Raw genomic sequence first — 16427 nt, forward strand, 5'->3', positions numbered from 1 at the left:
GTTCCGAATCCTCCAACCACCGCCCTTCCTTTTCCCTAAAGGGGACCACCTTATCCTCTTAAAACCTACCCTCCCCAAAGCCATCCTTAAGGCACAACAGACTGTAAGAGGGTCCAACAGAGAGCAGAAAACTGAAGAGGAAGCAGTGATCCCAGGTGCAGTTCTGAAAGATAGGCTTTAAATGTCAGCCGCGGGCACCATGCTAATATTCTGTCCAGCAAAATCTGGAGAAGCTAACTAGGATTTAGAAATGAAGTGGAAAAAGGAGGCAAAACAATGTTACCAATTAAAAAAAAAAAATGCTACGAGCTATGCTTTTGTTTTAAAATAAAAAGCCCTGGTTAAAATGAAATGTAAACTCACTGCAGCCTATTCATCTTTGGCTTTAAAAGCTGTTAGACTGCCCCTGTCCCTGCCACCTTAAAGGCCTCCAGGCCTGCTAGGGAAGGGAGGGGTGTTCTGAATGCAAATGAGACCTGGGACTGGACATCTGTCACCAACACCAAGTGAGATATTGACAAACGAAGCTCCTTTGTGCCTTAGGAATACATAGTCATATCCCCAAACACAAATGATGTCCTGAAGGAGTGGTGTGGTCCTGCTAGGCAGAACCCGACCCAGTGTCAAGCAGATACACCTGAGACTTCAGGGGGAGGGGGTGCCTAGACCCTGTGCAGGTACCCAGGTGTTTCGCTTTTCCTGTGAAACTCCGCATCTTAAACGCCCAAGGAGCTATTCTCTAAAAGCAAATGTCCAACGAGGCCTAGCCTCTGAGGGACACTGCCCACACCAGGGCCAGGGGACCTTGATGCAAAAGTATTGCCACCTAAGCCAACTCCAGCTGAAGGCCTGGGAGGAGAGGCCGAGAGCTTTTCAGCCTTCCAGGTGTCCTGCCAGAGAGGGGTGGGGGGCAGAACACCTAAGCAGTGGGGCTAAATGCTGAGGGCAGCAAGGGTCTCCGTGTGAGACGGGAGGAGCCCAGCTTCCCCAAGGCCTGAACCCTGAAAAACTCAGCTAGCACCAGGGAGGCAGAAGGCATGACTACAGACTACAGCCGACTCTCCAAAGTTCTTGCCACCAGGAAAGCCAAAATCTACCTGACAGCCCAGCAGGGCGCAGCCAGAGTCTGAGTGGAGATGAAGGCCAGCCTAGGCTAGGGCTGGCACCAGAAAGCAAGGAAGGCGGGTACATATACCTTCTTTGTTGTTGGGGTTCTGGGACTTGGCCTTCTCCCAGGGCGCCAGCGTCTTGTCGTCATCTCCACCATCCACCAGGGCCTTGTCAGGCGGCATGTACCAGGTGGTGCTGTGCTCTGCCATCAGCGAGTCCAGGTCGATGGTGCTCATGGCGCTCTTGACGGCCTCGGAGCAGCAGCTTCCCAGCTCGCTGTCACCGTTCTGCGCTCCGGAGGCCCCTACAGCACACTCGGCTTTTTTGCCACCTTTGAGCCCCAGGGGCTGGTCCTCCGAGATGCTGAACTGCTGTCTCTGCAGCTGAATCTGGGCCTGGAGGATCTCCAGGGGATGAATCTCCTCGGGAGGCGGCGCACCGCTGCTGCTTGTTGGGGTCCGGACCTGCTCCAGACCCGGTGTGCCGGGATGGCCGGTGCCCCCACCACCATAGCTGTCAGGGGTCGAGGTAGAGGTAGACAGGATGCCCAGGCCGAGCGCGGGAGCCTTCGGTGCGTGGTCCCCAGCACCCACCCCTCGAGGAGGGAGTTTGGGTGAGCTGGTCACCAGGGGACTTCGGCTGGCTTTGGCCAGGCCCGTGGTGTTGTCAGAACTGGAGGACACTTCGTCCTCATTCGCATAACTCGTGCTCACCTCGTCAGAGGCGAACTCCCCCACGTGCGGGGAACTGCCGCCCGATTTGGCTGTGCTGTCCAGGGACGCCATGAGGTCCGGCTGGTCCCCGAGGAGCAGCTCGGCTCCCTTGCCCCACGACGGTGACGTGAGGGCCTTCTCATGGGGCGTGGGCCCGCGGGCCTCGTTCACGGAGCTTCCCCCAGTGGCCGAGCTGGGAGCCTGCTGCTGTCCCGGGCTCACCCCTGGTGCTCCCCCGCTGTCAGGAGCCGCGGAGTACTTGTCAAAGAAGGTCCCGGGGCTCACGTGACCACTGTCCCTTTTTCTGCGTCCCCTTCCCCGGCCACCGCCCCCGGGGACGGGCTTGCCGTCGTTCCCCGAGGTTGACTCCAGGGTATAATTGGGGGAGAGACTGGTCCCGTCCCCCTGGATGGGAGGGTTGGGCGGTCCCGCGGCTTTGGGGCCACCGCCGCCTGTCCCGGAAGGGCCTCCGGGTCCAGGGGCCCCTGGAGTAGTCCCTCCCGGGAAGTAATCCGAGCCCGGGTTCCCGGCTGCGGCCGCGCTGTCGGGCTCGTTCTGGCTCAGTTTCCTCTTCCCCTCGGGTGGGTTCTTCTTGTTGAAAGTCACGTTGAGGTTGGGGGCGCCCAGGCTGGCGATCATGTTCTGGCAAGCGGTGGAGAGTGCAGCCAGGCAGCTCTGGCCGAACAGGTTGTCCTTGGAGCTGGGCTTGTTGAAGGACCCCAGCGACAGCGCGCCCAGCTTACTGGCCGAGCTGCGCTGGCTGGGCTGGAAATCCGCCTGCGGCGGGTAAGCGGCGCCGCCGGCCCCGGAGCCGCCGCTGGCCGCGCCCGCGCCCGGGGGCGAGTTCACGCCCGGAGCGCTATGCGGCGTGGCCTGCCGGCTCCCCGAGCCGAACGGAAAGCCCGACTGGCCCCCGAGGGCCGACGCGGGGAAGTCCGGGGGCGGAGGCCGCCGCTCCGAGGAAGCGCTGGGCAGTCCCACGCCGGCCCCGGGCGACTGCAACTGGCCCAGACCGGCCAGGCTGCTTCCAAACTGCAGCCCGGGCGAGGCCAGCGCGGGCACATGGCCTTCCCCCGGCATCCTCAGAGGCTCCTGCAGGGAGCCTCGGAACAGCACCCCCGAGCCCCCCGGGGCGGGGGGAGGCGCCAGGCCCGGGTCGTGCGGGCCGCAGTCGGCCGGCAGCCCCGCGCCGCCCATCCTCCGGGGCAGCAGGTCTCCGGGCGGGTGTGGGCCGGGGAACCACGCGCTCTCCTGCGCCAGGTGGGGCTGCTGCTCGAAGCCACCCAGGCGCCCCGCGCCCGCGCTGCCGCCTTCGCGCTCAAAGTTCGTCTGGGCCAGGCCGCTCACCGAACCTCCGTGGACCAGGCCGCCCTGGCCCACGTCCCCAGGATGGCCTAGCTGGGCCAGGTTGGGCTGGCGCAAGCGCTGCTGCTGGTTCCGGGACGCCATCTGTTTGATCATGAGGGCTGCATTCTGGCGCTGCTGCTGCTGCTGCTGTTGCTGCTGCTGCTGTTGCTGCTGCTGCTGCTGTTGCTGCTGCTGCTGCTGCTGCAGGGACTGGTGGTCTGGGCCCGGGTGCTGCAAGGGCGGTCCCGAGGGAAAGCTGTCCGGCACGGGCGGTGTGAACTCGCCTGGGAGGCCTGGGTAGGCAGAGGGAGAGAGCTGGTTGTCCAGGGCGCCGTTGTGCATGCTGCCATTCCACGAGGCGCAGCGGTCCACGCCTCCGCCGCCCGGGAAGTCAAAGCGCGGCCTCTTGGCCACGTTCATGTAGGGGGGAGCATCGAAGTGCTGCAGCCTCTGGTTGGGCGCCTGCTGCGGAGGGGGGTGCTGCATGCTGAAAACGGGCTCCGAATACGGGTGCATGCTCCGGTTCTCCAGCCGGTGGATGGGGTACTCGAACTGCGCGTGCTGGCTGGGCAGCATGGGCCCCCCGTCCTGCAGGCCGCCACTGGGGGTGCCAGCCTCTCCCTGCTGGGGCCGCGGGAGCGCGGGAGGACAAGAATTCTGTCGGACCAGAAGCCCGGGCGGCGGCGGCGGCTGCTGCGGGGGCTGCTGCTGCGGGGGCGGTGGGGCCTGCTGGGGAGGCTGCATCAGCGGGTGCCGGGAGCCCACCGCGGGCTCCAGACCCACGGGCATCTTCCGGGCCCCGCCAAACCTCTCGAAGAACACTCCGTGCTGCGGCTGCTGCTGCGGCTGCGGCGGCGGCGGCTGGCCATGCATTTTGGACAGACCCACCATGCCCGCGGCTCTGGGCATGGCCGGGGCGCCGGGGAAAGCGCCCCCGGGCACCTGGCGACCCGCAGCATAATGAGGCAGCTGGCCCTCGGAGTCAGAGGGAGAAAACATGTCAAAATGTCCCGAGGGCGGCTCGCCCGGGTAATTGTATTCCATCGAGTCTACGGCTCCTTGGTTCGTCACCCTCCGGGGTTCCAGGCTGTGCGAATCCGGGCCGCTAGAGGCGGACAGGCCGTGGAAAGAGGCCGCCCGGTTCGGGCTCTGGTCCAGCGGCAGGCACGGGGCAGGCACGGCATGGCCCGAGGTGCCCGAACCATGGAAGTCCGGGAGGTTTCCCGGGCGCTGCGGGCCGAAGCCCTCCGGCCCCTGGCTCTCCGCCATGTGCTCGTAACTCTCCGCGAAGGGCGGCTGGCTGCCCAGGCCGCCCGCCGCACCCCCGTAGCCCAGCAGCCGGCCCCCGTGCAGACACGAGGCGCCCGGGTCCGGGCCGCCGAAGTTGCCCCCGAAGTGGGGGTGCTGCTGGTGCGGGTGGGGGCCTCCGGGGTGGCCGTGGTGAGGCTGCTGACCACCGAAGAAGCCGTGCACGGGCTGCGCCTGCAGCCCCCCCGCGTGCAGCTCCGAGTGGCCGCGCGCGTGGAAGCCGTAGGGCTCCATGTTCAAACCCAAGATCGGGGGTTCTCCCAGGGCGCTTATGGCGGGGTCCACGGGGCCAGGAGGGGGCCCGGCGTGGAAAGCGGGAGCCTTGAAGTGGGCGTTCATGCTCAGTCCGGCTTCGTTAAAGTTCCCCTCGCCCTGAGCAGCGTGCCGGCTGTTGATCTGGGGCTCGAACTGGTCCAGCCCAAACATACTTGGCGGGGGACCGGGGGGATCAATAGGGCATGACAGCCTGCCCCGCCGCGCGCCCCGGGCCAGCCACTCGCTTCAGCCGCGGCTCCGGCGCCCCGGGACGTTCTGCAGCGCAGGGCGCAGCGCTCACCGCCACCCGGGCGCGCGGGCGCTGGCTGGGAGCTCTCCGGAACCTCGGGACCGACCCAAGCCGGCCTCTCACGTCTTGTGAGGCCGCGGCGCCTCCTGTAGCCTGGTCGGGGGGCCCATGCCCCGGGTGGATGGCACGACCGCGGGTGGGTCACGCGGAGAGGAAACCCGGCGGCCAACGACGAGCTGAGACAAAAAAGTTAGGTGGGGGGGGGAGGGAGAGGGGCGGGAGAGCGGAATGATCACCTTCTGGAGTCCACGGCGAGGCGGCTGGGGCCGTAGGGGAGCCCCTCTGGTCCTTCCCTCGCCCCAAGTCCCCGCGCCTGGGCCGCACCGGCTCCCGCACCTCCGGTCGGTCGGCGGCGCGCGATCGGCGGCGAAGGCTTCAGCGGCTCGGCAGACGGGCTGCTCCGCTCCTCATCGCCGGTGCCGGCCCCGCAGCAGGAGACGCGGGCGCCGGGGCGGGAGCGCAGGCTGCGGGAGACGGCGCGGCTCCGCGGCTCGGGCTCGTCCGCCGGTCTCCGCGCGAGTTCGCGGGCGTGCCGGGCCGCGCGCGGGAGGAGAGGCGCGGGGCCGGCGGCTCCGAAGCTGCGGTTCCCGCCTCCGCGCTCCGCGGCTCCTCTCGGACCCAGGAAGGGGCCGCCGGGGAGAGCGGGGCGCGCGGAGCGGGCGGGGCGCTGCGAGGTCCGGGATCCCGCTCCGCGTCTGCCTCTCGCCGGCGCCGGGAGAAGCAGCAACAAGTTTTGCGTTTCAGCAATCCATTCCAGCCATTACCTCTGCACCAATCAGCGCCGCCCGAGCGGCCTCGGGGGCGGGGCTCGCTCTTAAGGTGGTCCCGGGTCCCGGCTGCGCAGGCCTGGCCACCGACCCGCGCCACTCCGGGTCCGGCGCTCCCGCGATGGGTATTCGCCCTGGGTACCCCCGGCTGGGGAGGGCGCGAGCCGAGGACGACGGCGGGAGCCAGGCTTTGTCCGCCCCCTTCCCATTCACTCTGTTCCCAACTCCCCACCCCCAACTGGAGCCAGCGCGACCTGCCGGGGTGGGCAGGGGGCGGGGAGGTGGGCGGTGAGCCGTGCGGGGCGCGCAGACAATGGGGTCGCCTGGCAGAGCCCCGGGACTCGCCAGGGAAAGTCGCTAAGTGTCGCCTGGTGCTTCGGCCCGAGGCGGCGCCCCAGGGAGTCGGCCCCGGGAAGTTCAGGAGGTGATCGCCGGTGGGAAACACGAAGTAAGCTTGTCTCCGGGACCCCGGACTGGCTCGCTCCTTTCCCTAATATCCCACCGTCCGCGGCTTCCGGTTCTCTGCCGCTGGCTCCACCGGGAAGAAGCCACGCACACTTGGCCTCTTTATGGGAACGCTTCGGGTGAGCCCCGCGCGGGAGCAGCGAGGCGAGACAATGCGGAACCCCGAGAAGAGCGACGCGCAAAGGGCGCACGGGGTGGGGGGTAGAGGGGCGACACCTTGCTGCGGCCCCAGGCGCTCAGCCCAGGCCCCGAGGGCGCAGAGTTGGCCTCCTTAAGAGATCAATTAAACTGAAGAGGTCAATGAACGGAATTGGATTGTGATACTAAAATCAATAGGAGTAATTTAATATCTGCCCTGTTTCATATGAAATATTTATCCCAGTAATCTTACTTAAAATGTTTAGATCTTTCTGCTCCTCACGGAGGCTGAAATCTATCTTGCAATTAAAAGTTGGAAGTTGGAGGTGATGGGAGGTGGAGGTGTTTATTCTGTGGATGCGCGCGCACCCAAGCGCCAGCATGCGAGTGCGTGTTTTCCTCTCAAAGTGTAAGTAGGGGAGGAGGGGCGGAAAGGCTTTTAATTTTCCTTGCCATGAAATAAAGCGAGGCAATTTTGCTGGCAGGCCAGCATTCTTAAAAGAGGAGGGGGAAAAGAAGAAAGGGAGAAAAAAAAAAAAAACTTTCGTTGAAGTGCCCTGATATCGCTATTAAATCTAAATAAAATTAAGCATGGTGTATAAAAATGCCTTTTCCCCCCACAAAAGAAAGTGTTTATCGCCCAAGTCTGTCTAGCGTTTGCTAAATTACGCATGAAATCTGAAATGAAATAAACGTTATAATAAAACCAACCCGGAGCCCTTTTTATTTAAAAACCTCAGATTAAGCACTCCACTGTCGTGGGCATGAGTTAAAAGTTACCGTGTCATTCGCGGCGGATTCATTGCTCCCCGGAGCTTCTGAGCAAAGTAACGTTGGAAAATGGGCTCGATTTAGGAAGAGGGGCAGTAAGCCCCAAGGGACTTCTGAAGAAATCAAACACACACACACACACACACACACACACACACACACCCTCACTCCCAGCCTCCACCCCCCACCCCCCACCCCCGCTCGCCCACCCCACCCCCACCCTCACACACACTCAAAGCTCAGGAAGCTGCAAGAAGCTCAGGCCTTTCCTGCAGTCTACAGACTTTTTTTTTCTCCTTTTGAAATTAAAAATGAAAATTACCCCCACCAAAAAACCGGGCCCATAAATAAGCATTGGGAAGAAGTATTTGTGCAGGGTGGTGGAGTTTTAAAAGGATTTTTCTGCAGGATCAGGTTGTTGGTCTGTGATTAAATATTGATTTTGTGTAATTAGTTTTCATGCGAACTATCCTCTTGCTGATAGCTTAGAGGTTTCAGAACTAGAAAAGAAATGGAATTGGACATGGAAATTATTACTTAGCAAAGTGACAGGGAAGGAGAGCCAGAGAGAAGACAGAAGCTTGGTAGGCACAAAGGAATGAGGACCCAGTTAGGTACCCCACTGACCCTCCAGGCCCAGAGCTAGGGACCTTTGGACCTCCCAACAAAAAGGGAGAGAGTTCCAGGATTGATGGCAGGAGGAGGCCCCAGGTAGCAAAGCTGAGATACCTGGCCATGTGCCACTGTCTTGGGGACAGTGACCTTCTCAGGAGGCAGGGATGAAATGCCCTGTGTGTCATGTCTGGAGGGGACATGGTGGGGCACCCCTGCTTGCAGCACTACGGGGGACGTCAGGAGCTGGGAAGAAGGGTTCACAGGCTTGCTGTCTGGGGAGTATTGGTTTGAGGCGTTGGGGTGTCACTTCATGCTCCTTGGGTTGGGGGTCCCCACATCTGACTAGATTTTCTGTTTGCACTGAAGGGAGGAGAGGTAGGCTGTTTTTCCCAGAGTCTTTCCCACAGTCAGGACTTTGGGGTGAGTGTCTGAAAGACTATGCAGAACAAGGGGGGTGTTCCCTTCCTTAACACTATAAATGGACTGTGCTTACATTTGTGTCTTTGTCCCGGGAGGCCAGCCGGCATCTGTATGTTTCTATATATGGCAGGTGCATGCATCTTTGGAGACTGCTGTGGTGTGTGTGTGTGTGTGTGTGTGTGTGTGTGTGTGTGTGCGCGCGCGCTAGCCACCACCACCCATCTCTCTGGGTGTGCACCTATGTATCTCTGTGCAGTTGCCTTTGCCTCTTGGGTGCCCTCACCTCTGCCTCGTGTGTCTGGTATGTCTGTCGTCCTGCTGGCATGTCCTGCCTGGGCCCTATATGCACCACAGTGTGTACCTCCGTGGTGTGGTGTGGGCACCCCTGTAGGCGCCTGTGTGTGCACAAACCTCTAGAGCTGGCTTCTAAGTTTCTTTCAAACAGACACATTGCCCCCTAGTGCTCAGACAAAATCAGAGTCCCTGCCGGCGCCAAGCCAGGAGCTGCAGAGCCTGGGGCATCCACCCGGGCCTTCTCCTTCCTCTCCCCCTTCCTGTACCCCACCGCTACCACCACTACCGAGCATGTTGGCACCAGCAAAGGAAGGAAGGGACACAGATGGGCTGGGGCCCTGGGGCTGCCAAGGGTGCTCTGTGTGAGGAGCTGCCTGGAGTGGCCCCCTAGGTGCTCAGGACAGCCTGCGAGTGGGGCTGAAGAAGGCCTTCTGAATCCACATGCAACAAAGCACACACTCAAAGCCCTCAACCCCACGAGCAGGAGACACGGCGCTCACGTTTGCCCATCAGGCCCACACAAACACAAAGGGGACCCACCAGCACCCACAGTGGACAGACACATCAGCACTGATGACTGAGGCAGCCTCTCATCTGGCCATCCCCTCTAAGGTTCTATTTCATCTCCATGGTTCATCTTCAAGGTCTAGGCCTGACCCATTCGACAGACGCCTCTCTTGGTCAAAGATTTGCCTAGAGCCATGTAATAGCGGATCCCAAATTCCAGTCCACAGACAGCAGCTGGGGCTACTTCTGGGCCTATGCTACCATACTCATAGCCGTGCATGGCTGTCCTGAGAGGCAAGAGAATAGCAAGCCCTTCCCCAGCAAATGCTTTCCCTTCCCCAGGTCTCCCATGCATTTTTGGAGCCTGGACACTTGCCAGAGTCCTCGGCGGTGCCAGAGTAGTTTTGGACCTATGGATTGAAATCTTACTTTCACCTTCATGAGCTGTGTTACTTTGGGCACAATGTCACCTACTCTGAGCTGCTTCCCTCTTTGTTGGGAAGGAGCATGGAAGCCAGTTTGTGTAAGCGTAAGGGTGATTGATGGTGTTTGCAAAGCCAACAGACCTCACTTGTAGCCCATGATTAAGTTCCGCTCCCTGTCACTACAGTCGCCTCATTGGTATGTCTCCAGCATCTGAATGCAAGAAGGCAGGGAAAATGATGGTCCAAATCAGCCTTGCTCAGTAGCCCAGCTATCAAAGTTGACATCACAACAGGCGCCTTAATCCCTTCTCCACGCTAGTGCCCATGGAACAGTCTAGATGGCACCCTGGACATAAACCTCCAGCCAGCCCCAGAGTGGGCAGGAGAGGAGAGAGAAGGGCTGACTAGCAGGTGGAAGGTTTAAGACCTTCTGTGTAGCCACAGGCTGCTGGTTGCTAAGCAACAGTGATTCCCACCTCTCTACACATGAGACCTGATATCTTTTGAGGGTGTCTCTTCTAGCTGTCCACTGGATGCCCATTAGATGCCAAGGTTTCATCTGGAAACTCAGAAGAAGTTTGAAAACAATTTAAACCTTTAAATCAGATCAAAGGAGTCCCATTATTTAACATGAGAAGAATTCCATTAATTAGGGCTTAAAATAGCTGCAATGAGAGGATAACGAAATAGAAAAAGGAATCCCAAAGGTGGGTTTTGAAGGTAGAATATGAGTATGAAAACCAGATAAGGCCAAAGGACCTTTCCAGGTACAAAAACCAGGTTAGAAGGATGTGGGAAGTTTCGGGATAGCACCGAGAACAGGGCTGGGATCAGGAGGCTCTCCGGGGGAAGTGGACCTTGTGAATACCATGAAAACTCAGAAGTAAATCCCTGGAGATCTGAGAACTATTCCTTTCTTTTCCCTGCAAGGTGGTCTCAAAAGTCATCCTCACCTGGTTTCCTTGGAAATTAGGCCTCGGAGAAAGGATGTGTTTGTCCCTAAGCAGCTAGCTCAGAACATCCCATTCTATTTGCACAGACTAGAGTTCCCTCTTGTGGCACAGGACTCACTCCATGGGCACCAGGTCCACCCACCTGTCCCTTGTCAGAGCAGCTTGGGTATGACAGCCATAAGGTTCAGAGCCACTGTCACTGCCCTGAATCGGCAGCAGCCTTACATATGTCTATAAAGGTTTCGGGGAGGAGGAAATGTTCGAGAAAGAACATGGCTCATTGGATAGATAGATGGACAGACAGATAATTGAGAAAGAAAAAGAAAGATGGATTGAATGAATGGATGATGAACAGATGAAGAAATAATCAAGATGAATAGATATATGATAGATATATGATAGATAGATAGATAGATGATGGATAGGTAGATAGATACATAAATAGATAACTGGATGGATGCTGATGAATGGGTGGATGATGTAAGATAAGTAAAGAGATAAATAGGTAGGTAGATAGATAGATAGATAGATAGATAGATAGATAGATAGATAGATAGACGAATGGATGGATGGATGGATGGATGGATGGATGGATGGATGGATGGCCAGGTGGATGGATAGTGTGAATGGGTAATTCATAGGTAGCTATAGATGGCTAGTTTAGGTAGGCAGGTGACTTACAGGAGTGGGTAGCAGGCAGGTATCCAGTAGCTACCTTTGGAAGCAGGATCCATCGTTCTCCACTTTTTAGAGGAGGAAACTGAAGCACAGGTGGGTGAAGCAATGTGGCTGAGCTCTCAAAGCAAACAAGCCAGAACTAGCAGCTACACGGCTGGTACCAGGGCCAAGGCTCCGCTCCACTTCACCCCTCTCCTCGGAGCCCGAGCTGTTGTCTTCAGGGAATGGCCTGAATGGCCCTCAGCCTGGAGAGGGACGTTCCATTCTTTCCTTCCCGGCAGCCTGACCTCAGTGCTTCAGCATGGGAAGCTGCTGACCGTCCCCTCGGATGGCACTCGGGAGGACGGCTGTTGGAGCCTGGAGGATCCTGTGCCGCAGAAGCCTCCTTGTCAACATAGGCCGCTCAACTGTGCAGCCACTAGGGGCGTGGGGCTCCGTAACTGCTTCAGGGCTCTGGCTGTGCTGGGGTTCCTGTGCCCACATCCCAGCTGCCCAGCTGATCGATGCTTGGCATTGACGCTCATATTGCTGGCACTGGGGTAGTGCTGTCCTGGGCACACAGAGGCCTGGGGTTCCTGAGGAGAGGCACTGTTCAGGAAATCCCAGTAGCACCCAGAGCTAGCTAGTCCTTTTTTGTTTGTTTGTTTTTTGTTTTTGTTTTGGTCTTGTTTGTTTTATTTTTATTTAGTGTTGTTGTTGTTGTTTGGTGTTTTGTTTTGTTTTGTTTTGTTTTGAAAGAGTCTTGCAACATAGGCCTGACTTGGAACTCACTAGATAGACCAACCTGGCAATGACCTCCAATGAACCTCTTGCCTCTGCCTCCTGGAGTACAAAGATCACAAGCCTGCACCACCGCCTGGATGGGCCCCTTCTCTAAGCACACAGACACTTCTGGATTCCCCTGAATCTTGAAAGCATCCCATGCCTTCAGCACGGGAGCCCTGGGAGGCGTGGCTACCTGCTCCAGGCCTCACGGATGCCTGAGGCCCCCAGACCCTCAGATCCCAAAGCCTTGCCTGTATCTCCTGTATGGTTGCCTCTTTCCCAGACAGTTTCCAGCCAGGAGCTTCCATTTTCCATTCCGTAAGCTGAGTGAGATGCACCCGGCTCTTGTCCCAAAATAACTCCTGCCAGCCCTACAGGCTGGAAATGAAACTCCGGGGCCCAGCCTAGCCTCCTTAGAGCTCCCAATCAACAATAAAAAATAAGGCAGAGCTTGAGCACAGAGTGTCACGTGACCCACGGTGAGGGAGAAGACAACACACCTACCTAACATGGTCATGGCTCCCTCATCTTCTATGCCCACCAGGTGGCCACTAGAACCCAGTGGCAAGTGGGCTTCTAAATAGCCTTCACAAAGCCTTTCAAATCATGCCTGTCTCTGATCCTCCTTTGTCCCCCTGTCTGCCTCCTCCGAGCTGCAGGCATCAAGGCTGTTCGGTCATTCCGATGCTGAAGCTGATGCAGCTGCAGAGAGAAGTCCCCCAGACCCCAGGGAGCTCACCTGACTCATCTCAGTGGCTCTCCAGCTAGTTGTCCTGTGGTCTGTGACAGGCCCCTGGGCAGCGCTGGTGGCAGCAGTGGGTGCTGAGCAGATAGGACCCCTGCTCTGCGGAATCGCTGACTTCCTTCCATCGTGGAGTGAGGTGCTAGGGCTGGCCATGGCACTTCTGTGATACTCCAGCAGTATGGAGAACCTAGTGGCTCCCTCTGTGGGATTCCTGAAGGTGTGGAAATGGTGGTGGCTTTGGGCATCCTGTTGGGACCAAGCTGGAAGGAAGTGATGTTCCTCTCCATGAGGGCCTTCCAGAGTTCAGTCCTAAATCGCACACCAGGTGCACCAAGGGTTGTTTGTATGCCCACTTTACAAGAGGGAACATAGAGTCAGCGCCCCACTGCGGGATGTACCTCCCCCCACAGGAGCTGAGACCCATCTCAGTGGCAGAACACTGGCCTAGTGTATGCAAGATCCAGGACAAACCCAAGAGCATAGGCAGAAAAAAAAATCTCCACGGGGAGGTTCGGGACTACCCCTTGTCTTGTCAGGCTGCCAGGATAGGACAGGGTAGGAAGGAGCCTGCTGGCTTTCAGAAGCAGACCAGGGAGCTGGGGGGAAGGCTCACTCCCCGAATCTTCCAGGGATTGTCCTGAATTTGCTGTGGCAATAAGACCACCCATTCTCTGAATGCAGTTTTGTATTCAGTGAGAAGAGCGTATGGCTTCCGTATTGGCCACTCATAGTTACCACACCTCACCTGGCCTCAGTTTCCCTATCTGTCAAGTGGGGCAAGTAAGAGCTCTCAAGAACATCAGGAGGGTGAATGGGGCCCAGGCACTTTGCACATAGTTAACACTCAATAAACGGCAGCTACTGCATTGGAGGGAGGCCCTGAGGCCCTGAGGCCCTGCACAGTGGGTAGCTCCCTGGGACAGCCCTAGGAAGGGCTTGGGCCAGGCTGCTCAGAGTGGCTTCTCCAGACCCTGGCTATGCTGCAGAAGCTCCTGGCTGGTGCCTTCTCAGCTCTGAGGAAGGTCCCTAAGCAAAGAACCCACCCGGCTCAGGCAGACCCAGCTGTGCTGGGCCCACCCTGCCTTGGCTGGCTTCTTCTCAGCTGCGGCCCAGCCGCCTCCACCATTTGCCACCGGGCCACCTGGGGAGCTCTGGGCGGGCTCCAGGCGCCAGCTGCCCCCACCTCTGGCTGCGATGAGCTCATCTGGGTCTGGTAACTTCTAAAGCAGCCAGGAATGTTTGCTCAAATGTTCCAGGCTCAGGGAGCAGAAAGCAAGCAGCGGCCTCCGCCCCTTCCCCCTCACAGAAAGCAATCTGCTATAACTCAGGCGGCCTCACCAAGCCGGAGATGGATGCTGCGTCTCAGAATCTATATCACCCTAAAGGAAAATGCCTCTTAAATCACAGGGAGCCAGGAGAAAGTGGGGGCAGGGGGCAGGGACACAGAGACGCTCCAAAGGAGAGGACTGTAGAGGAGGGGTGCTCCAGGCCCTGGGTTCCTCCTGCCACAGCTACAGCCACCACCCCAACCCTGGGGAAGCCTCAGATAGATGGAAAGAAGCCTGGAACGTTTCTCCACTCTGACATTTGCAGGGTAGCTTTACATGCATAGGAGTACACACGGGCACACACACAAACAAATGCTACCCACCCATTTCCATGTCCTGAGCACCCCCTCCCCTTCCCCGGTCCCTACTTAGACAGAAACCAAGATCTAAGCGTGTTCAAACCGGGTCACACAAAAGAACCCACGCTTCCCAGCGACATCCATGGAAGAGGATAATCAGGCCTTCCAGGGTTGTCTGTGAGGCCTGAAGACCTCTCCAGGCCCTCCTCCTTTCGGCCTCATCTCTGCTCTTCTGTCTTTTCAGGGTCTATGTCCAACGCTGGATGCTTTAAAAAAAAAAAATGGTTAAGATGCCTGTTTGATTCGTGACACTGCCAGACATTCCTGTAGCTGACCTCCACTTTGAACTAGCCTCCCGACCTGAGTTCTAGGCAGCCCAACATCGCCAGATACCGCTATGCAAACCCGGGCCTACTGAGGCCCTGAGGTAGAAAAACTGAGGCCAGGGCAAGAGGCAAGGCATAAGGCCTGCAGACGGCAAGCTGTTTTCAGACTTTAACTGAGCCTGCATGGACCTCTTGGTGAGCCCTGGATTCCAGGTTGATGGACACACAGCCCCAGGTCCTCCTTCTTCACCCTGTGACTGTCTCTTTGTGCCTCTGTTGGAGTTGTCCTCATAAGGGTACTCGATCCAACACAAGGATTTTGTTTTTTTAAGATAGGGTCTCATACTAGCCCAAGCTGGCCATAAACTCAGTAGCTGAGGATGGCCCTGAACTCCTGACCCCCACCCCTCCTGATCCCATTATCTCTGAGGTGATGGGATCACAGGTGTGCACCACCATACCTGGTTTAGGCAGTGCTGGCCATGGAACCCAGGGCTTCAAGCACATTAGGAAAGCGCTCTACCCATTGAGCCACCTCTTCACCTGTGGCCAAGTTTTGATGTGACTCCATCTGGAAAGACCTATCTCCAAAATAAAGCCATACTCATAGGTTACAGGAGTATCAGGGAGACACCATTCAATTCAGCACACGCTGATTTGTTTAAATGCCCTAGAATGTTTCCCAGGAGAACCGGCTTCTTCAAGAAACACTACATAAAATCTACAGTAAAAAAATGTCAGGCCACTTTGCCCAGATTCGGCTTGTGCCATTCAATTCGGTGTTCAAATGCATTTCTCTAATAATGTCACAAAACACTTCATTCCTGTTATTTTGGGTCTGCCCTTCAGCTCGCACAATTTTTAATACGCCCACCCGCACTCAACCGAAGAGTAGCTGGCTGCTTGTTAACGGGAGGCCTCGGCACCATACATGTCTGGCTTTAGTTCAAACTTGATCGCGGGCTCAGCTCATGTAGGATACATGTCTAAAAAAATTATTAAAAACAACAACAAATAGAATTACTTTGTGATAATTTTACGGAATTCCTAACAGCATCTTGTAGTAACTGAATACAAACATGGAGGTTAGTCCTGAAGTTCAGTCATGCCCTAGTGCTGTCTATTCAGGTCAGAGTTTCATTGTCACAGAGAACGAGACAAATGATGCAGCTTAAAGGGAAGAAAACTGGGGCCCACGTGATGGCTCAGTGGGGAAGTGTGTTTGCTGCCAAGCTTCATGACCTGAGTTCAATACCTGGGTCCCACAGGGTGGAAGGAAAGAGCTGACTTTTACATGCTGTTCTCTGACTTCCTCAAGAAAACTGTAGTATGTGCGTGCCATCCCATAATAATCCCTTTTTTCCCTTTCCTTTTCTTTCTCTTTTTGTCTTATTCTTTTTGGTTGTTGTTTTATTTTTTGAGACAGGGTTTTTCTGTGTGTAGCCCTGGCTAGATCCTGGAACTCACTCTGTAGACCAGGCTGGCCTCAGACTCACAGAGATCTGCCTGCCTCTGCCTCTCAAGTGCTGGGATTAAATGCATGCGCCCCCCCAACCTCCCCAACTTGTAATTCTTCTTATTAAAAATTTTAAAGAATAAAAAAGAATAAGACTGTGCTGAGAACAAGCATCGGCTGAGCACTCAGCCCCAGACAGGATATTCATGCCACGCTTTCTCTAGCGGAACGTCATGGGGAAAAAAAATGTAAAAGTTGGAGGAAGCTATGGAGATCCTGTGAAACACTGCTCTTAGTTTTTAACTCACTATTTGATTTTTATTAGATGCGATTTTTGACAACTTCATATTCGTGTATGATGAATTCTGGTTACTGTCACTCCCTCCGCCTGCGACCCCACCCACGCCTGCCCCACATCCCTACCGGTCCCTC

General features: G+C 57.1%; 1 protein-coding gene across 1 annotated transcript in view; it reads right to left on the reverse strand.

The window, feature by feature from the left end:
* The window catches only part of Mn1 (MN1 proto-oncogene, transcriptional regulator), a 40248-nt gene extending 34400 nt beyond the window's left edge, over window positions 1–5848 (reverse strand). The window contains exon 1 of the mRNA XM_021650071.2: window positions 1196–5848. Within this exon, the coding sequence (XP_021505746.1) occupies window positions 1196–4904 (3709 nt within the window). The 5' untranslated portion in view covers window positions 4905–5848. The remainder of the gene's footprint in view (window positions 1–1195) is intronic.
* Between the last annotated feature and the right edge of the window lie 10579 nt (window positions 5849–16427).

Source organism: Meriones unguiculatus, chromosome 4 (assembly GCF_030254825.1).
Source record: "Meriones unguiculatus strain TT.TT164.6M chromosome 4, Bangor_MerUng_6.1, whole genome shotgun sequence".
In the NCBI taxonomy this organism is placed as follows: domain Eukaryota; kingdom Metazoa; phylum Chordata; class Mammalia; order Rodentia; family Muridae; genus Meriones; species Meriones unguiculatus.